Here is a 22,049-nt window from a genome sequence, read left to right on the forward strand (position 1 = left end):
ACTAGATGAATTTTAACTTAAATTCCACGTTTTCAGAACTAAAAATATACGCCCCTTGTAGCATTTTATGCTGATTTATTTTAGAAAATACCCTTCTACTCAAAAGACCGCAATTCGAGAAGTTTTGGCTCCTCAGTGCCGAGCAGGTAAAACAAAAATCAGAATCCAGACGCTGTGCTAAACCAAGTCCGATAGAGGAATTCAATTTACAGAGCAAATTGCAAATACCAATACAATATTTATTAAGTAATATTTATGACATGATGTACTGGGATCCCAACTCAAGCCGTTAAAGAGTATTCAGTATTAAGACGAAAGCGTTCTACCAACATTGATGATTTTGTTGCCCAACTCAGATTGATTTTCTTAAATATACCCCTAAAAACTGGTCCAACATTCACTGACACTTCTGTTCTGTTGCGACAAACTTTTTAAAAAATCCAATAATGAGGCCGCTAACAGCATCAGGATTATTTCGAGTCGGCAATCGTGCTAACTTGGATTGATAAACTCGGGGAATTGAAAAAGCGATAAGCGGAAACAGCGGTTTCTGGCTGCGCATATCTTCGTAAGTAATGTCTAGCTCTGTCAAGTAATGACACAAAAAAAAGGTTTTCTTCATTCATAGTTACCGAGGCGCTGCACGAAGGAAAAATTCGCATCTTTTCACTGCGAAACTAATCTGAATTCCTTATCTGAAGACAAGAGAAGCTGATCTTGTGACATTCATGAAATCGAGAAATTCTCTGGGTAGCTATTTCCTTTAATTTATTTGAATCCCAAGACAGAATACATGAATAACCGATAACCAAATGCTATTCAGATAGGATGTCGGAAACCTTAATTGCATTTCTCATTAGGAAAGGTACTTAAACTGATGGGACATTTCTGACTATTATATACAAAGCTTGCAATACAACATAGAAAGGCTTGGAATTTCGGAGAGCGTTAGGAAAACGCATTCTATTCAGTGCGTTCTCTATTCAAATAAAATTCAGCCCTGTTTACTAAAGTCCAATAAATATTTGCCCAAATGTTCATTTAAAAACTCTTCGCGTCACATTAAAATTTAGTATTGTGATCATCGAATAAAATTATCAATTCACACATACACGCCTTCGCTGTTATCTTCTTCCCGGCGATTTACAGAGAAAAGTGTTGCTTTGATGAATGTGAGGTTGCGCCAAATGGGTGCAGCGGGTGAATTAAATCGAAATAGTACGTTTCAATTTGAATGGGAGACTACAGAGGTAAAATTCACGGTGATTCCGATTAAGTACTCATGAACCCACGAAATAGCTATTTGAAGACATCTTTTATTTTTGTAAACATTAAATGTTTCTTTCTCAAAGAAAGAATTCTCAGAAAACATACTTTAAGCATTTCTAAATGTAAGATACACAATAGAAAAGGCAGTGACTTGTAGGTCAAAATGTATACGTACCGCATACATATATATATTTTAATATACAAAGTAAAACCTACATGTATGTAAATACTTTCTTTTAAAAATCCCACTAAAACATGAAATGACAAGTGTCACCTTTTTGCAGACGTTTGGAAAGTAGGACAAAGTGCTCAGTAAATTGCAGGAGATTTCCCCCAAAAGCACTCTGAAAACTGTCAAAAGCAGGAGCATGCAAATTCATGTTAGACAACAAAAATAATATATAAACTTTTATCAACATCAACAGTACATACAACACTTACAAACGATGAATGTTGAACGATCTTTACAAACACAATGTATCTCTTTAAGATGCCAGTCGGTGTATGCTTGTAGCCAAATGCTAAAATTGTACATCTGCTAACAAGATATCAAACACTACATCTGTCTTTAAAAAAAATCTAACAGACTACATAGTGTCTGGAATACTATTTCTTAGGTTCTCATACTGTAGACATAATCCATCAAGAAGATACCAAGTGCCTATAATATTTCCAACATACAAGTATGAAGATTAGTCCTGCAATAGCATTCACATGCTTGGCCTTTATTTTTGCACTAACCACTAATAGATCTCCATCTTACATTTCTTCACTCTTACATTTCAAACCAATCAGAAAAATAATCAGAGCAAAACTTAATTTGATAATTTACAATTGTTGCAGCTTTCTCTTTCGCTTTGGGCGCATCACGTCATCACATATTTGTTGTATTTATAATCACCAATTCTTTATGTTATAGATACTATCGCATATATATGCTAAGAGCACGAGCTTTACTGAGGGTGGAGGTTACAATCCATTTTATACACTGCAATTATGAGTTCTATCAAAAGTTGAACGGATTTTGACAGGAATGCATGTCCCCCCCCATTTGGGGAAGCTCCATCTCGTCAATAAAAAAAGACTAAACGGATAATTAAAAACTGTATATACCACGTTTTGAGGGTTTATTTGCTGTGAATCCTAGCCAGTAAACGATTGTAATACAAAGTTTTAACAAGCGCAAAAAGTTGTCAACCTTTCTGCAAATGCATTTGGCACCAAAGTCCCGTTCCACTGTAGAAATGTCTCTGCCGCATTTCTGCGGCACTTTAATGTCCTTTATCATAGTTTCACTATCTTTTTTATTCAGTCCAAATGCTTAGGGTTGCTTTCAAAATGGTAGTGTGTCCAGAAAGAGCTTATCAATTATTGTCGGCGGTGGGACAAGGTCCTCCAGCTTTAGGTAGAAGATGCGCTGAAGACCTTGCGTGCAGAGGGTGCGTAGCTCTGGCAATTTCCCCAAAAGTTTGGACAAGTGGTTTGGACGATTTAAGTTTCCACCGTTGAAAGTCACGTGGTCCTTGAGACAGTTCACAATTTTATTTTGAAGTTCTTCTACCTTCTTGGGTTCTTTTAGTCCGTGTCTCTCTGATAACAGCAAGAGGGAAAAAAAAGGAACGTTACTTAAAGTTTGCTATTGGGCAATACAGCGCGGCGTTGAAGGGGTTAAAGATTTTATTGTGGGATTTAAGGAGAAAGGCTTAAAATAAATGTGCTGACCTGTTACCATGGCGAGGGCAGCAATGCAGGAGAAGGCTGAAATGTCTATGTTCATACTGTGCAGGTTGGACGAAAAGTCAATGATTGAATCTATCCATTCCCCAAAGCCGCGAACGCACTGCAGTCTGTGCAGTACCACCCCATTGCAAAATATCAGCTTGCCGTCCACAGGGTTGGACCTGAAATTAACAATTATAACGTTACTAATTACTGTGCAATAACAAGTCCCTTTAATTAGTGCAAAGCAATAAAATTTAGATCATTGAAGCTTGATGGGGTAGGGTGTGGAAAAGCGTCAATGACACATTAGAACTGCATACGCACCGGTAGGCCAGCCTCAAGACGAACAGTTCCAGGAAAGCCGATTCAAAAAGCAGCTCTTGGTCCTCTTTTGGAAGGTCGGTATAACCAGGGATCTTTTCTGCCCAACCGCGGATTATTTCCATAGAGCCTGTCAGAAGGTCGTAGAACTGCTGGATGTGCTCCGTGTCCCCGCCGCTCAGTTGGTATTCGGGGTTGGACTGGAACTAGATTTTTAAAGATCAATAAAGACCCGTTAGACTAAATGTAAAGTCACACCTGCTTTGCGCACAGGGCGACCTTCTAATTCTGCTAACAACTGCAATTATATGGTTATTGACCAATTAATAAATATAATTCCTGAATAAATTCGAAAGTGGTGTTTATTTTCACATTTTAAAACAAAAATCTGTCAAACTGCCCAATGCTGTTAGCCAATTAAATAAAACACTCTCAACCCATTCCAAACATTATGGATTTTTAAAGTTCATTCATTGTTTTGGTAATCTCTGTAAATGGCATTACAAGTTAACCTTTTTTTACATCTCTAGTCTCGGAAGATGGGAGTGAAAATGACATGTGTTTTAACTGCAGTCCCTTAAAAATCAAAGTCATTGCATACCTATTTTCTAATATATTGATGAATCTAATAGGACTGAATCAGTAACCCGGAGATCGCGCGGTAAGATTGTTTTAGACAGACAGAAAATTGGCTGGCGATTTGTGGAAAAGCAATTGTGGGACTCACTCGAGAGTAATCGAGGTTGGACATGGCAGGGTTGGAGTCGACGTGCGCTCGGACCAAAGCTGTGATGAGACTGACGGGAGGAGACGGCGGCGACGGCTCTTGAGGGCTCTTCGGTTTGGACGGGAGGCGTCCCCTGCGACCCTTCAGGCTATCCGTACGAACGACTGAGAAAAAAAAGCAAAACTCAGATCTGGGACAATTCCTTTGATAAAAGCGTCATTTACTCTCTTGCAAAAGTTGGTGCATAATTACATACCGCGCCAAAACTTACCTTCTTTCACCATGCCAACGACAAGGCACTTCTGAAAGCGACAGTACTGGCACCTGTTACGGCGGCGCTTGTCCACTGGACAATTCTTATTTGCCAGACAAACATATTTAGCGTTTTTCTGCACTGTACGCTGTAAAAGAGTAACAAAAATGTTAATTAATAAAAATAACAAACGACCTTCTTCAAAATCTGGTATATATGTACAGATTTGAAAATAAAGGGGATTTAAATGCAAGCTGCTTTTGCACCGCATTTAAAGGGTGGATTTTACAGTGTGCGCAGCGGCTCTAACCGTCTGCCCCTATCCCATGGTCTCGCTGTACTTGATATGCGAAGAAAGGAGGCCGCAGACAGTGGGTAAATACAAATTCGTGGGCATTCATATTATTTACATCCCTCCGAGACCCCTCAATTTAAAATGATAAGATTATTCAATCATGGTGCTGAAATAAAGAGATCACCTTAATTTTACCACAGGGAATTGTGTTCCACTTGGTTAACTTAGACACGGCTTAATGTTGTTACCAATTTAAATCTCAAGGAGTCAGCTGAGTTTGTGACAGACGCTATAGCTGGTTCCCACTGCCGTCTGTATTTGAGACAATCACACCAAAAGCTGCTCTTGTAAATAAGGTAAATTGGTGCAGACAGAAATGTTTGTTACAATGTTGAACCCACAGTACGCCTTTGTACGACGTCGGGTCCTTCTGCTTTTCGCGGCAGTGGGTTCCATTTAAACCCCACACACATAATGAGCAAACACGCGGAAAATAGCCTTTCCATTTATTCCGCGAACACCATAAAATTTGAATTAAACTTTAAAATGAATCAATTACCTTGAAAAAGCCTTTACAGCCCTCGCAAGTGCGGACTCCGTAGTGCTGGCAGGCGGCGTTGTCTCCGCAGACGGCGCACAGGCCTTCGTTTGATGGAGAGCTTCGAGAAGGAGGCGATGGGACCTGGTTGTCCACCAGCTGAGACCCATGGCCGATCTGGAGACCGGGAAAGCCCACGGATGCCTGTTTTCGGATGGGATTGGGGACAGCGAAGTTTTGGCTGTCCACCACGTGATGCCCTCCTCCTGTCTCAGGGTTCATGGAAATGTGTAAGGGGTTATCAAATCTCATTTGACAGCTAGAGACTGGGGTGCCGGGAGGAGACTGTTTGAAGGAAAAGAGAGATAGTCTTGAAACCGTTGACTTCCGCTGATCTATCATGTGGGTGGTAGCTACATAGTTTTGAGAAAAGCTGTGAAGAGAATTGGGGTCATCCCACAATGGGTTATGCTGGACCTGAAAGCCTGGGGGTGTTGGGGTAGGAGGTGGAGATGGCTTGTAATACATAGAGCCAGAGTGCATCATCTCCTCTGGTGGGTGCTGTAGGTGGTTCTGTTGGTGATAGCCGTTCATCTGGATGTCTTCGATCTTGATGGGGGACTGCTGGTTGGACAGTGGCATCTGGTACAAGCAAGGCGGTTTCACGTCGTAACTAGTGCTGTAATTCTCCATGAAGGTGCTGAAGCTTGGCAGCGATGTGGTAGCTGTTATTTCGGTGTTTGTGAGATCCATGCTGAACTTTACGAACTCTGGCGTTAAGAAGTCAGAGCTGTATTCCCCACTGTGGTAGCTGTAGCTCTGAGAGGCAGGACTGGCTCCTTGTGGCGATGACCCATACTGAGCTTGAACACAGGGCATGGCTGTAAATGAAAGTTCTGAACATGTACTCATACCATTTCAATGCATAAGGCTTTTACTTTTAAATCGTCTTGCTCTATACACCCAAGCCCCAGCGCTGAAATCTGAACTAACTAAATACGTCGAAATCATTTCACTTCAACCCAGGTAATATTACTTTCAGGTAATATGGAAGGTACTGTTAGCATTTGTTAGCATTTAAACGTACACATTTTCACCGTGTCCTCAGTAAAGTACCCCCGATTTACTTCTAAATGACAAATTTCAAAATACAGCCCAGGTTTCTTTTGTTTTGCAATATTCGAGATGAAGTCAAATATCTATCACGCAAATATTTGCATCAACAGGAGCAGAGTTTTAAAAATATGAACCGCATCGAGAATAGTATCTTCGATGCCGAGTTAATCAATGGAAAAATAATTTAATTAGCATAATTTGATAAATTAACACATAATTGCACAATCAAATTGGCGTACCTTCTGCCAAGTGGCTGTGAAAGAAATGAAAAGTAGACACTGTTGTGGTTTGTATTCCTGAAGAGCAGAATTCGGAATGTTTTCTAAATCGCAGTTTCGGTGATAGTACAATAACAGCTTTTCTGAAAGCAAATGGAAAACAAATAATCAGTAACCCCAGCCACGCCAAGTGTAAATTTTCATAGAATAGTAACTACATTCTAAAGTCTTTCACCGGACACCTAACACTTTATTTCTATCCTTTTCAAGTAACATCTTCCTTGATTTCATATTTCCAAAGTTCCCGGCGTGCCCCGAAGGAGGGGATTTAACTCAAGCCCTGTAGGGACAATATTGTGCACTGGTTTCTGCCCCATTTTTCTCATCATCCTTTGGAAAAAAATGTCGTTTTTGCTTAAGTATCTTTCCGAATTCCCTGCATATTTTATATATGACTAACTCAACAACAGTCTCAACGCTTTTGCATACCAGATCACATTTCACTGATTAATCCACGAGAGGAACCTGGGAGAGGCTATGACAACAGATGAAGGGAAATAATCACTTATATTTAGAAAAGATTGTTAGAGGAAGTTGGCTGATTTGTGATTATTAACGTAGCGCTGGCAGACTAAATTATTTCAATGTTAAATTATACCCATGGAAATATGCAGCCGCATATTGCTACACGTTCTCTTATACGAAGAGTCACACACACACACACGCACCACGCACACACACACACATACACAAATTAAAGCAAATCGGCAGGTGTAGTAATGTATATAGACAGCAGGCAGGCAGACACATAGACATAGGAAGAAAGGTAACTGTCTAGCGTTGATTCAAATTACATTGGTGCTCCCTAATGCTAACATAAGAAGGCGGGGGCTACGTAAAACAATTTTTTTTAAACGCACTAATAACCGATTACAACAAAAAAAACTTGTAGGTTCTTTTTGCAAACCGTTTTACATGGTTTGTGGGAGACCAAACAGTAAGAGTAAGAACCTCCGGCTTAAAATAAAGTTTCAGCAATATGTACATTCTTTGCACACATGCCTTTATAAACTTAAACTTGGAACAATTCTACAACGTTAAAAGAATGTGTCTACTTTAAATTGATCAACCATAAACTGGTGCTTTAATTTATAATTAGTCCAAATAGCTTAGCTCGACACGATTATAAGCAGATCGCCGCAGTTTCTAAATATCGAGAACCTTTTGGACTTATGCCCTGTAGTATTCGCCATACCAAAATGCGCACGTCTAACTTTTTGCCAACTGGCTCGAATCGCTCTGTAAATCTTTAGGACAGTTGACCGATATTTATATTTGTAACGCGACTGGTTACTTAGTGGTAGTTTAATCTTTTGGCAGTTTTGTACAAGGCTTTTATCTTAATACTTCGCGCTGCCAGTCGCAAGGAAGACACGTGTGAATGAGATCCCGCTATCACGCCCCCATCCTAAACAGCTGTACAGGGTACCAGGTGGAACGTACAGGTCACCGCATTAACAACAAAGCCACGCGGGCGAAACTGGACATGTCCTGTGACTTCTGAGAGGAGGTGTTTAATCACTGCTTTGAATTATTGCTAGGACCAGTCTTTTAATTGCTTAATAACTGAGCTACGATGACCGGGACAGGAACAAAAAACAGCCAGCCAGCAACTGTTGTCGAGAACCCACATTTCCAAAACTGACAAGCGCTCTCGATAATTCACAACATCCTCGGTAAAACTAAGCCTTGGCATTCAGAACTGCAGCAAGGAACAATATAATGAAAATAGCCGTATAAACACGTAGCATGCGATTGCTCAAACATTGTATACCTACTTGATTATTTTCTCTTTCCGCCTCTCATTTGGATGCTGTAGTCTGCAGGATGAGTAGAAAGTCAGCTTTATGTAGAATGAACTTTGAAGTGCAGCAGTGTTTTGAGTTTAAGCAGCGGCAGTGGTACAGGTTGTTGTTCTCGGCACTCTGAGCAGGCGATCAGACTCGGACTGGCCCTAGTCTCCAATGTGCCTTTGTTTATGTGAGCTCCTCTCTTCCACCGACAGCGTGTAACCAAGTCGCCGAGCGTCAGCGAGCGTCAGCGTGGCCAAACCCAATGAGCGCCCGAGGGCTGGGCCCGCACCACACGGTTGGCTAAGTCTCACTTTGGTAAATTTCCGAGGTGACGTTAGCGCTCTGGATTTTTAAGGTAGTAAGGACATGACTTACGGCAACCTTCTCACCTTTTTGCAGCATTTCCAAAACAACATGTAGTTGGAACATTCGCCGTATATAGATTATCGATCCTATTGATCGCTCCTTGTGGAGTTATTTCTATGACGGTAACTGTAACATTTTTTTTGTTACGTAGCTATTAAACATGTAAAATTCTAGTCAGCCATGAGGAAAATTGAGTGAGTTATTAAGCAGTCTAAAGGATTTATTTTCAGTCGCTTTATTTTGGGTTAAATTGGCACTACTTTAATATTGTTTAAAATGCGTGCATTCCATTTGGTGTAATTCGCAAAGTATGAACTATAATTATCTTTGAATAAACAGCGTACATGTATTCATTAAGGTTTATAAAAGGTTCTGCTTCTGGAATATCACGCCAAAAAAAACAATCAACAGGTATAATTTCGGATTGTGGGATAGGAAGTTTTGTTTTTACAATTAAGTGCACGTTTCGTGAGAATTATACTGGTAACTAGTAATTAAAATGCTTGTTATAGTTACTACGGAGCACCACTGACTAGGAAATTCACAAATGCGTTGTGTGTATGTATTTGCTAAAGTGGAAATTGTAATAATGTAAGCGGGACCGGGTGGCTGGGGGGGGGGGAGTCTTGTGACCACCTTTAGTAGTGACAGGCTCGGAGGGAGCTAATTAACGCGGCTTGTTGCAGAGCAGCGTCAGCGCTCGTGGGCGAAGCGATTTAATGAACGAAAGGAAAATGTGATAGGGCGCGCGCCGAGGCCGGCAGAGTGCCGCGTGACGCAGGAACGCAGCCATTGACGCAAGGAGCCGGGCTGGGCAGCCAAAAATAGCAGGGCTGGCAGCGCATTGTCACTGTGCAATTGATGCATTCGGGGGCAGGGCGTACTGCGGCTATTTTAAACTCCAGCGGAAACTCGAGAGCACCAAATTAAGACATTGCGGATATTTTTAGAGATTCCACTTTCGCGCCAAGTTATATGGATAGGGTTTAAGTTCATAAATGTGAATATATGGTAAAAAAATTTTGCTTTTATGTTTGTGATTTTGCTCATGTTTTACTAAGGTATTTTTGAAGCTTTTCTGCCTTTTGGCACTTCTCCTGTCGCCAGTTTTGATGCGTTTCAGTCTGAGGTGTTACAATAGCACCTGTTCCTTTCATACAAACCCAAGACGGCAGTGGATTAGTTCGAAACTAAAACCCACGTCTCAGCAATCACCTTCTTGTGATCAGTTACTTTACAGTGCACGGCTTAGTGGTGTAGGACAACAATGGGGGGATATGATAAATTTATTATACTGTTACAGGGGAAAATATAAATCACTTCATTGGAGTATGCCTTTATTGGAAAAATATTTAAATGAATAGCTTCCGAATAGTTGTGAACGCATCAGTAAACAAAACGTTCAATTAACGTAAAAGGCAACAACTCAAGGGAAATGTCCATTACGTTCCTATTAGGAAAGATTCTTGGCAGACGACACATTTCCAGTGGTTGACCGCTTAGCAGACTTACTCCATTCAGAAAACCGGAACTGGTGTAGTTACGCGTTTTCAACAAGAAGAGGCAGTCGCTCTCAAAAGATCCACCCGCAAAAAAAAGGATTCCCCCTCCCCGCCTTTGAACTAAGTTTAAAAATTTCGCCAAAACCAGATCTTGTGCAACTCCACAGAGGTTCTAACCGTAATTTACTTAAGTACATGTTCCCCTGTGAATTGACAACACGCAGATAGCTGGCTGCAGAGTGGACAAGGCGGTTATTGGAATTATTGTCAGCCAATGTAAGCTATGGCCAGAAACTTTAATCACTATATTATCCTGTTGATTCAGTTCCGTTTCCACTTCAGTACGCAACAGCGAAGTGACAGTAGTGAATGGATTGGCTTTCTCCACCAAATATGAAAGTGGTACGTGGTAGGGGAAATTAAAGACACGGAACAGCAAAACAAATGCACGAAACTTTTATTTAAGATTTCAACTAATTTCAAGTTATTCCAAGACTTGAATAACAATGACTGCTGTTATATTAATTTTGAGAGATTATATTTTATGTTTCAAAATCAGCAATCAAAATATATTGAAATAATTAACCAGTACAGGTTGCCCCAGGTTATTAACACCCAACTTATGGGCACCGCTGCATATGAATGAGCTCCCATAATATAATTAAATTTTAAAAACACTGTACATACATAGCAACACACAAAATGCTGGAGGTACTCAGCTGGTCAGGCAGCATCCATGGAAAAGTGTAAACGGTCAATATTTCAGGCCAAAACCATTCTTCAGAATTAAGAGAGAAAGATGCCAGACTAATAATGCCATGAAGAACAATTAAGACCAAAATTACGAAGATTTCTCTTCCCTCTTCCTTCTCAGTCCTGCTGAAGGGTCTTGGCTAGAAACATCAACTGTTCACTCTTTTCCATGGATGCTGCCTGACCTGCTGAGCTCCTCCACCAGTTTAAGTGTGTTACTTTGGATTTCCAGCATCTGCACTTTCTTGTATTTGCAATGTACATACATGCCTTTGTTCCTATGAAAGACAGAAATAGTTTCCACTCTCCACTTTCAGTAATGTTTTTTTTTTAACATTTAACATCCATATGCACATTTCATAAATGTTATTGTTACCTGACACTAGACTCAGCCAAGTTACTGGAGAAATCCCATTCGATGGATAAAGTATACATCAGAAATGTTGATGCTTTAAGGCTTGTGATATTACCAATATGAAATGAATACTTTAAATTCAAATAAATAGTTATTTGCATCATGTTAATCTAATATTTAAACTATGACCAGATCAATGGTTGTATTATTTGTTACTATCCAGCTTAATTTTCACCATAAATGGAAAATACAATACAAGCAGGGGAAACAAGTCCTTGTTTCTTAAAGATTCAAACATTTTTCTTTGATTTTGATCTTGCTAAAAATCTGACTAATTTCAACAAACCAATGGTTCTTACTGACAAAGAAATTGAATGGAGTAGTCTGCTTAAAGAATTGATTTGCCTGTAGAGAAGAGACTGTATTACCACACTGTTATAAGCGATCTTTTAGATGTTTATAAAGTAATTCATATTCACAGCACATCCCCAAGGACATGGTGTAATTGCTCATCCTCCCTCTCCAAACACACGGTGTAGGTTAAAAATCAACCTAATCCTGTTAGTAGAAACTCAGATCAAGATGAAGAGAAAGTTCAAACATTGAAAGGTGAAATTCATCAGAAAATTATGGAGACACTAGGACTTGCAAAACTTCTAAGTGGGCACACCTTGGAGACTGTGTTGGAGGATAAGACAGAGAAACTTCTTCGAAGTGGGCAAAACCTAGAATCACATACTGTATATTCTGCTGCCCAATACTTTTAAACTCCAATTCTCTTGCACCGCAGTTTCTAACCACACCTTTAGTGGGCAAATCAAATCTCTTTTCATTATATTCTTCAAAGATAAACTGCTTATTTTTATCTTTGGCAAACCTCAGAAATAACCTCTGACAGTGAAATATTCATCCAAGAAAAACAGTTCGTGCAGAACTTCCATTTCAGCTTTAGTAGCGGTTCCATGCTTGAGTATTGTCATGGCAAACACTATTTCTCAACTGTGACCCCACCTGACCTCCAAATCAACCAGACTTGGTCAAAAACTGAAATTGTGTTTACTGTCACAGATACAACATGAGAAACCAAAGTTAAATGGGATCAGTTTTGTTTCTCTGGCATCCAAACTGCCAAATTAGCCTTTCTTGCTTTCTGTGTCAATAAAACTGCTGAGATTTCCCCTTTGTGTTTCTCCAAAGAGAGCACATACACCATTTTCCCATTCCCCCTCCCCCACATCCATCGTGACACTTGTTCATGCAACTCTTAAGTTGTTCATCCCCAACACTTAAACCCTCTAACTCTGTAACGTCTCAAAGGGGGATCTAGTAATTTAGATTTAAATAGAGGGGCCACAGTTCTGAAGTTTGCCAATGACTCCAAAAACTGCGATGTGTTTTATTGATGAGAAAAGAGATTAAAGGCTGCAAGCGATCCATGGATTGGTGGGGTGTCCACAAAAAAAAAGTGAATAGAATTTCAGCTCAGAGAAATAATGGATGAAGACAAATAAGGAAATGAAGCATTTAATTTATTGTTTGAGAAGCAGAAAGTCCAGGGGTTCTCAACCTTTTTTATGCCATGGAACAAACTATTAAAGCAAGGTGTCTGTGGACCCCAAGTTGGGAACCCCTGCTATAATCCATGTCCATTGTACAAACTTAATGGATAGGTAGGTAAAATTAATTAGGTGACAAGATACCAGCCTTTGTCAGCTGAGGCAGAGTACAGAAGGACTAAAACTAAAGAAGATAGAACTCTGACACTCATTAGCAGCACATCAATTCCTCTATGACATTTAAGTTATCACAATAAAAAGGATACAAAATATATTAAAAAGTGTAAGGAGATTTAAAGATCTCATATGTGGACAATTACTATCATGATGAGTATTTGACTGGTCTTGAGCTGTTTGTAATTGAATAAAATACAAAGGAAAATTTCATAAAGATGTACTAAATTATGAAACATCCAAACAGGAAGGAATTCTCTGAAATAGGTATGAAAGAAAGAAATTTATGTTGATTGACTAAAAGTATGGGAAAAAATAAAATATTTCAGCAATAGATGAAGGATTTTACTCTACAGTACTAATGCTCTTTTTCCTACAGATGCTGCCTGACCGACTGAATGCACTTAATATATAGACAAGGGTTAGAATTCATTGTCCAAAGAGTTGGAGGCAAAAACTCCCTCTACATTTTGAAAACTTCCCTGATGAATGTTTGAGTAGCAAGAAGTTGAAGTTAACCAAATGACTTAATTTTTGGCTGATGTTGGCTTCTGCATTGTGTGTACATAAAAATGATGCAGCCTGTCTTCAAATTTCCATTCCTCCAAGGACCATCAAGCTTTTAAAAGCCAAAGCTATTACATTTGTCATTTGCACTGTGATTTATAGGCCTCTTTGTTCACATTTTCCAACTCTGGGAACATCCAGTACAAAAAAATTACAGTGCCTTGAAATATTTTCTGTCTTCTAAATTGAAAGACAATAATTTCAAAGTGCATCCTTAATTCACTGTAGATATATGTATATATACACACACACACAGTATAATGTTAGACTCTTTCTCTTTAACATACACATCAGTCATGTATGAAACTGAATTACAGTGATTACCTTATAAAAATAACAATCTGTTTAATTAAACAGCAAAAATAGCTTGTGCTGTTTAAGCACTATGTTGAAATTGAATACCAAGATTCCATCTCTCCCTCAGTTCTTCCAAATTAAAGGATAACGCAACTTAAACCTGGTTGAGATTGGAAAGTTCAATTTAAAGTCAAATGTTTACTATGTTCCAAATGAACAGATATTGCAACTTTTTTTTGGAGTTCCATATAAATCTGAATTAGAGGAAATTCCACTGAGTAACTGTTTTCACGTGTTTAAACCAAGTTAAGCAACATTTGATACTACATATTTGATGTGTGAAAGGCAGTATACAGGGAAGACAGCAAGGGAATGAACTTAAGACAATTAAAAATACAAAGAATGGAACATCTTTCAATATTCTGTGAATTTTGTGCTTCCAAGGGTTTTAAGCAGCAATTTTAGCTGGATTTACATTAAGAAAATGTCTTTTTGGAAATGTTGTAAATCCACATATTTTTTGGCAGTATAATTGTAGTGTTATAGTCTAAGCTTTGACATTCTATAAACAATGAAGCAGCCTATAATAGCCAATGTTTGCAGGTTTAGTATTGAAAATTAAATTGTACTTGAGCCAAGAGGATGGTGGCGCCAAGCAAGGAGAAAAATGAACAAAATTCTTGCTCTGAGATACTTGAAATGTACTTTTCCACAAAGTATTAGCATTATTTCCTTCTTACAGAGCTGCCCAATTGAAAATCTCTCAAGTTAATATATCAACAAATTTAAAATAGGTTAGTTTTATAATTACATGCATTACAACATGAACCCAATGCCTTGTGGAAGGTTCAGACAACCTTTGAATGTTGATCCATCTGGGCCATTCCGTAACTGCAAGTACAATTAATGATATAATTTTGTTTTACACCATTCATAAATTTCTAGCTCAATATAGTTAGAGAACAATTGTAAAATGAATCACACGTTGACTGCCACGGGGGTAAAGAGTAAAAAACAATTACCTTCGATTATCCATCATTTATGGAATTTTAAAAAATAAAATGTTCAATGCAATCCATCCTTTTCAGCATTACTGGATATTTTGCCCAAAAAAAAAATCACATCCAATCCATCCTATGATACTGCATCACAAATGATAGAATACAATGAAATGCTAAACTTATTTTTATTGTACATTGTTATATATTGAATAGATTGTGATAGAATATAACAGGCAGACAAGTAAATAAAAGTAGGTGATTAACAATTCAAATCCCTCCAGAATAAGTGGTGGAACCATCCTTCACAAGATAGGAAGGAAACATTGCCTCTAACCACAGAGTGTTATGATGCAAGTCAACACTCCACAATTCCCTTTGCAGCAAGTTATCAATTATGTCATGGGGCAGGAGTATAATGGAAAAGTAAAAAGCGAAAGACTTTTTAAACAAAAGAGGAAAGCAAATTAAATGGTTGATTTCCATGGGCCTGTACTGCACGAACCACTGGTGTAATCAATGCCATCCATTTTTGCTCAGCTGTAAACTGATGCAATGTGTTAAGAGATCCAAGGAAAAAAAGTTTTTTTTAAAATGCAAATGTTTCTGTTCTGAATATGGAATCATGAATTATTACATCCTTAGCATTCAAATCAAGAAATACTATTTATGAAAATAAATCCTCATTTTAAATATACCTCACAATTACAGCACTGCCACAGTTAAAAATAGACAAGTGAATACTGCTTGTTTAAAAAAACTATTCAGTTATCTGTTGAATTATTAATAGTTTTTATTCAAATGGTCTATATGTTACAAGTTTGTAACCTCAATGTCTTACCGTAGCTAGTAACAAATGTCAAGGATGGTACAAAACACTTAATTCTTGTGTTCTGTGCCAGGATAGACAAAGCAAAAGATATACGAAGGCTCAAGGCACACTTTCTGGGCTCTATCACCACCAGCTACCCCACTCCACTGAAAAAACAATATTCTTCAGGACACTGAAGGCTGAATATTGAGTAGAATCCCAAGCTAAACCCTTCGTAATTTGTGAGGTGTCAGATGATTCCACAACCTATGGACTCATTTTCTAGACTCTACAACTCATGTTTTCAATATTTCTTCTTATTATTCTGTTTTATTTGTGTTTGCACAATTTGTTTTCTTTTGCACACTGGTTGTTTGTTCATCTGTTTATGTGCAGTTATTTATTGATTCTATTGTACCTCTTTGTATTTACTGTGAATGCCTGCAAGAAAATGTATCTCTGGGTTATATATAGTGACACATATGTACTTCAATAATAAAATTTACTTTGAATCAGGGAAAGAATTTAGTTGGAAACAAAAAGAGCCTAAAGGATCAAGGAAAGTGGCAAGCAAGTGGAAAAAGACTTTGAAGTGGCAAGGGGTGATAATAGGGAGTCAGGATTAATCATAAATTTGTGCAAGTGATTCTTCCAGAAATTGCATGGACTGGTTCCCTTTAAGATTTGAAGCCTCACACATTGCGAAGGCCTACCTCGGCACACCCTTGCCATATGTGCATCATAATCTTTAATACACGGAATGTTGATGGACTTCATTGCACACAACCAGGTGTTCCCATACTTTGCCCAACAGATACATAAAGAAACTAACAGCAATTTATGACCTTCACTTCCTGCACAGAAAGAAGCTAATCACATTCAGGAAAGATGTTTGCAAATATTCTCTATGGAGTGCCGAGAATACACTGCTATTATTTATTAATTTTTTGGCCTTCCACTTCAGAAAAATGGTGCTAGATAGGTCAGAGCTCTGGGACATAACATCTCAGCTGTGGTACTGAAGCCCTGCACTCCAGAACTAGTCACACTTCCAACTAAACTGTTCTAATACAGGGACAACATTGGCATCCGCCCAGCCATGAGGAAAATTGCCCAGATGAATCCTGTTTGCATAGCAGCAGGAATCAAAGCCAATTACAATCGAATGAGTTTGCCCTCAATCACCCAACATGCTGACAAAAAATGCCAAAGGTTCCGTCAGGCTGCACCTACTCAACACCCAGTTACATTTTGTCATATCAAAGCTCCATCCAAATATGGAACGGAGCAGAATTCTGAAGGTGAACAGAGAGAACTGTCCTCAACATTGAGATAGCATTTAACCAACCATGACATCAAGAAGTCCTAGCAAAGCTGAAATAAAAACAGAAAACACACCAGAGGTCAGCCTGCATCTCTGATAAAGAAACAGAATTAATGTTTTCATTTGAAGTAGTTTGGATAGGTACTTGGATAGTAGGAATATGGAGGGCTATGTTCCCAGTACAGGCCACTGGAAGTGGGCTGTTTAAATAGTTTGGCATGAACTAGATGGGCTGAAGGGCCTGATTCTGTGCTGTACTTTTCTATGATTTTGTCAGAAACATTCAGACCTTTCGACCTAAAACAATAGTTTCACTTTCCATAGTTGCTGTTTAACTCGCTGAGAATTTCTAGTATTTTCTGGTGTATCTCACTTTTATCAGAGGTCAAAGCACAAAGGTAAGCACTCCCCAGATTGGAACTGCACCTGTCACAAAAACAAGATTGTGGTTTGCAGAGAGCAGTAACCCTTTTCAAGACCATCAGTTCAGAAGTTCCTCAGAGAAGTGGCCCAGGACCATTTTCAATTATGCCAACCGTGACCTTCCATCTACAATGTCAGAAATGGGGCACGTGTTGATGACTGCACAACATTCTCCTCGATTCACACTCGCTCAGCAAAATCAGGCAAAGCCTGCGAGCAACGAGTCTTAGAAACTGTTCAGACAGCAACTGTTAAGTGACATGTAACAACCACACCACATGCCAAATAATATCAATCTCCAGAGAGTCTAATTGTCTACCCCAAACTAACAATTGGTGCCACTATCAGACTTCTCCACTGTCAATAGACTGGAGATTTCAACTGACAAGAATCTCATATGGACCAGCCACCTACATTCTAGTTACAAAACCAGATCAGGGACAGTGTGCCATGAAGAAATGGCACACCTCCAATTCCCAAAAAATTTGCTGTGTCTAAAAGGCACAGATCAAGAGTCTGATAGGATATTCTCTTGCCTGGATAACTGCAGCTTTTACAACACTCCAGCTGTTCAACATCTTCCATGACCAAGAAGACTTTCTAAATGGTAGCCCATTCACTGTCTCCACCATAGGGCCATATTTGGCTACAGTATACACTATCTACAAAACGTGTTGCAACTGATACACGTTTCAGATCCATCCGATACATCTCCCCAGTCCATGAACTCCACCAGTTCCTATACAGTCGGTATCCAAACATTAGCAATTGCGTATTCTTCTCCAAGGGGCACTGTCCTGACCTGGAATCATTCTGTCACTAAGGCTTTGTGGGAGTAGCTTCACCAGGTCTGAAGCAGTTTAGGAAACTGGCTCATCAACACCTTCAAGGGTAATTAGGGGCATCCAGATTCCTCTCTTACACCACCACCAAGCAAAAAAAAACAAACAATTCCTCCACCTGTCTGTACTTAACTGCAACAGAGTTAACTGCAATGTGTTGCTGATGGCCACTTCATTGCTTCAGGAATGGTGGAAGCTCCACTGCTGTAACGAAAAGAAATGCAAATCAGTAACTAGGAATTTTGAGAACACAAAATACAAATTTAACATCTGTTAACAATTGAAACCCAAGATATTCATACAAGCAACATTTCAGGTGGTTACACGTGCTACTACATCACAGCTTCACTGACTGGATTCAAGTAACGGGAGTTCCGGTTTCTTGTTTCCAAGCCCAAGCTGGAAATTGGCCATGCATGGTCTTTGGTTGCATGCAAAACGGAAATGATTGTGATGAGTCCATGAGCAAATAATCCATTAACTGATTGACACAAAAGATGGCTGCTCACTTTAGTCATAACCTTCACAAGAGGTGGTGAAGAAACTAACCAAAAAAAACCATTAAACATCAAACACCATCTTCAAAACTTCCTTTGGGATATTAACGTTAATGATCATAGTGATCAAAAATATTAACTGTGCAGGCAAATTCATGTGCTAATTAAGATAAAGGATGCTGATCTCAGAGAATGTGGCACATTAACAGTAGTCATCCAGCATATATATATGTCAGCTATTTTCACATAGGTGTAGCAATCTAACAGCAAAAAACATGTTACTACAAGACCAAGTCTTAATTCAAACTTCAAAACTGTGAATTACATTTGTATAAAAATGTACACCCGGCATCATTCAGAGTACTACAATTAAAGATGCTCCACCAATTAGGTTTCAGGTAACCACGCTCATTTTGTAAAGAATTCCAATTTGTGCGCAATCTCCACATCACTCTCGATCTGCCCACATGATGACATGCCACAAAATCGTCCTGTCATCAGTTTCCATGCATCGCACATGTGAGAGAAGAAGGTTCACAGCATAAATTGCAAGGATGGTATCTTGATACGTAGTAATGGAATGAAATATTAAAAAGATTTTCTTTGGTTCATCACACCTTACAGAAATGATCATTAATGAAAACAGTCCAAAATATATTTTGCTCATATAATCTGACTTTGTGGCACTCTGATCAGTAAAGCAAAAAGCAACTTGTAAGGGAATGCATAAAGATTTAAGAAAGGGTTAATTTGTATAATTTAAGAGAAGTTTGGATTGGTACACAGATGGGAGGGTTTTTGGAGGGATATGGCTCAGGTGCAGGCAGAAGATCACAGCAGTATGGATTAGATGGGCCAAAGGGTCTGTTCCAGTATTGTGGTACTCCATGACTCTAAACATTCATTTTCTCTGGGTAAGTACTAGAGAACCATAATTTCTGCTCTTTGTACTTGTGGACTCTTTGGAAGGGCCCAGGTGCAACACCAGCTACTTACTGATCTATATTTCACTGATTAAGTCCTTTTTTTCTTAACAGTACTCTATTGGTGGACCTTTCTATTAAGAACCAGGTTGCTCTATTTAGAAGAAAATCCGATTTGTCTGTGTAATCTTTCTGGCAACATACAGGTTAATAAGAAAATGTCAGAGTGGGAAAAGAATAGCATGTTGCTTGTACTAACATGCAGTACTCATTAGCAGTGTAGGTTTACAGCAGCAAATGAATCATCTCCTGCTTAAAACATCAACAGTCTATATTTATAACACTTACCCAATTTAAACCAATCTTCAGTAGGCAGTGCATGATGATTCAATAGTGATTTGAATCTGTGGGAGGTTTGAAGTATATAGAATTAAATTTAACTCACTCGTTAGCATCCATTACTAACTGAGAGAGAAATACGTAAAATGCACCTGAATATTTCGCCTTCTACCTCTAATGTATCAAATGGACCTTTATACACAAGGAAATTTCAAATATATCAATATACAGAAATAAAACTGATGTTAAAAACACACAAGTTCACACTTAAAATTTCCATATAGCGAAACAGAAAGATTACTTTGTTTCATCTTGTTCATTCACAAGAGCTCATATTTAAACATTTATCAGTGATATTGTTACAGTGCAAAGGCCCAACAGACAAGACGGGTGTTAAGACAATTACTTATTCTACCTTTCAATGTATGAACTAGCACCACCACATATCATTCCCTGACACAAAATCCATCTTGTCATCGAAATGCTACTGTCATTTCACAGATTTGTACGTGATTGATTCCACTGAAGGTTAGAGGCTAAATGGACCATATGGCAACATGTTGTTTTCCATATGTCTCCAAGCCCATTCATGCTTAACCATTTATAAAGTAACATCTGTACCCAGAAAATGTGTTTCTATTATTTACTCACTTAACTAAATTACATCATTGACACATAACTAATTATTTCCGTAATAAACGACTGTACATCTTCTATTGATATACAGTATTGTCCTATTTATGGAGAGTTTATTCGAAACGGGCGAGATATACTGATTCTTATTTTATTCATAACGTTTTAAAAACATAACAGGTAAAATATCTATAAATTAAAAGTCAACAATCGCGTTTCTAGCAGCCACCACAAAACTTATTTTAAAAAATTATTTGACAACATCATAAGAATTTTGCGGAGAATTGTCTGGGTCTTGCCAACAAGGCGGCTACATTTTAAAATCGAAGGAGGATGAAAATAACGAAATCTACTTTTCTGCGTCGGTTTTCATTCACTGCAAAACACGAGTAACCCAGACACGGCATTCCGAGTCGCACCACTCCACTTACCGGTGCAGCCCGAGTCCAGCGGCGAGCACATACCGAGAAGGGAGCGGGCTGCGAGCCCCCGAGGTTCGCACTTGCACGTTTACAGGAGCCGGTCGCGGATCGCCGAATCCGGGAACAAGGCTGCGCGGGGCGACCTCGCTCCGCAGCCCCGCGCCCGCTCCCGCTTCTCTTTTGTTTCCAATGGAACTCTCCGGATAAAGACTCCATTGTAACAAAAATCGCTATCCGGTCCACACTGCCGCTCGCGCCCCGGCCCTCCTAACAAACCCCGCACTCGCGTCATCCTGACGTCAATAGAGCCTGGACCCGATGACGCGGTCGCTGTCTGCGTCATTCTATAAATAGAGCCATTTGTTTCAATTAGAGTTGAGCGCCTGACTGATGGCTTTTTCCATTGACGGCATGCAATGGGAAAAAAAGGGAAAGGGGATCCTCATGAGTGGCTGTACAAAGGAAACAACGTTTACAGTGTGCAAGAGAGGATGTATTCGTCACAATACTCACTGTTATCATGAGAGCCGTGTCCGAAATTAGAAACGTTAAATCATGCATTTGCAAAGTTTAAACTGAATGTTAAAAACTCGGTAATCCTTTTAAGAAATTATTTTTCAGTATGTGCTGCAATCTTGTAGACTTGAGAATTTGTGGATATGTTTGGGTTTTTTCCCCGTTTTTAAGTGATATAAGTAATCAACATTGTGGTTCCATAAGAGAAATACATGTCATAAATGTATTTTTTCCTTAGGGCTTAGACAGTGATTGAAACTTATTCACGCATTTTGCTCCATTTATCTCCCTCTCCTCCCAGATCTACCAAATATCCACACCAAAAGTAACTGTGGTCGTTTTTTCAAAGGTTCGATCACCCCACTAACAAATTTTCGGTACATAATTGGAGGAATCGCTGGGATTTTTTTTAAGTAACGCAAGTTTAAAATATTATGGT

At 39.0% G+C, this 22,049-nt stretch overlaps 1 protein-coding gene across 5 annotated transcripts; it reads right to left on the reverse strand.

Moving 5' to 3' along the window:
* Positions 1-1,296: 1,296 nt before the first annotated feature.
* LOC140199608 (nuclear receptor subfamily 4 group A member 2) lies at positions 1,297-21,320 on the reverse strand. Of its 5 annotated transcripts, XM_072261957.1 has the most exons (10): positions 21,104-21,192; positions 20,049-20,104; positions 18,414-18,484; positions 6,481-6,602; positions 5,147-6,006; positions 4,311-4,440; positions 4,040-4,203; positions 3,316-3,518; positions 2,992-3,170; positions 1,297-2,859 (listed from the first exon to the last, which is right to left on the reverse strand). In XM_072261957.1, the coding sequence occupies exons 5-10, from the start codon at positions 6,002-6,004 to the stop codon at positions 2,603-2,605; spliced, it is 1,791 nt and encodes a 596-aa protein (XP_072118058.1). In that variant the 5' UTR covers positions 6,005-6,006; positions 6,481-6,602; positions 18,414-18,484; positions 20,049-20,104; positions 21,104-21,192; the 3' UTR covers positions 1,297-2,602. The 5 variants fall into 5 exon arrangements, with proteins under 5 accessions (XP_072118058.1, XP_072118059.1, XP_072118061.1 ...); XM_072261958.1 differs by lacking the exon at positions 20,049-20,104 and having other exon boundaries at positions 21,104-21,125; XM_072261960.1 differs by lacking the exons at positions 18,414-18,484; positions 20,049-20,104 and having other exon boundaries at positions 5,147-5,988; positions 21,104-21,320.
* Positions 21,321-22,049: the final 729 nt, after the last annotated feature.

Source organism: Mobula birostris, chromosome 6 (genome assembly GCF_030028105.1).
Source record: "Mobula birostris isolate sMobBir1 chromosome 6, sMobBir1.hap1, whole genome shotgun sequence".
Taxonomy (NCBI): Eukaryota; Metazoa; Chordata; class Chondrichthyes; order Myliobatiformes; family Myliobatidae; genus Mobula; species Mobula birostris.

Coding starts and splice junctions, on each gene's coding strand:
- LOC140199608 (XM_072261959.1), bottom strand. CDS start 6,004: ATGCCCTGTGTTCAAGCTCAGTATGGGTCATCGCCACAAGGAGCCAGT. Junction 3,519..4,039: donor CCAACCTCGATTACTCTCGA/GTGAGTCCCACA, acceptor TTAAAAATCTAG/TTCCAGTCCAACCCCGAATA. Junction 2,860..2,991: donor TGCCCTCGCCATGGTAACAG/GTCAGCACATTT, acceptor TGCTGTTATCAG/AGAGACACGGACTAAAAGAA.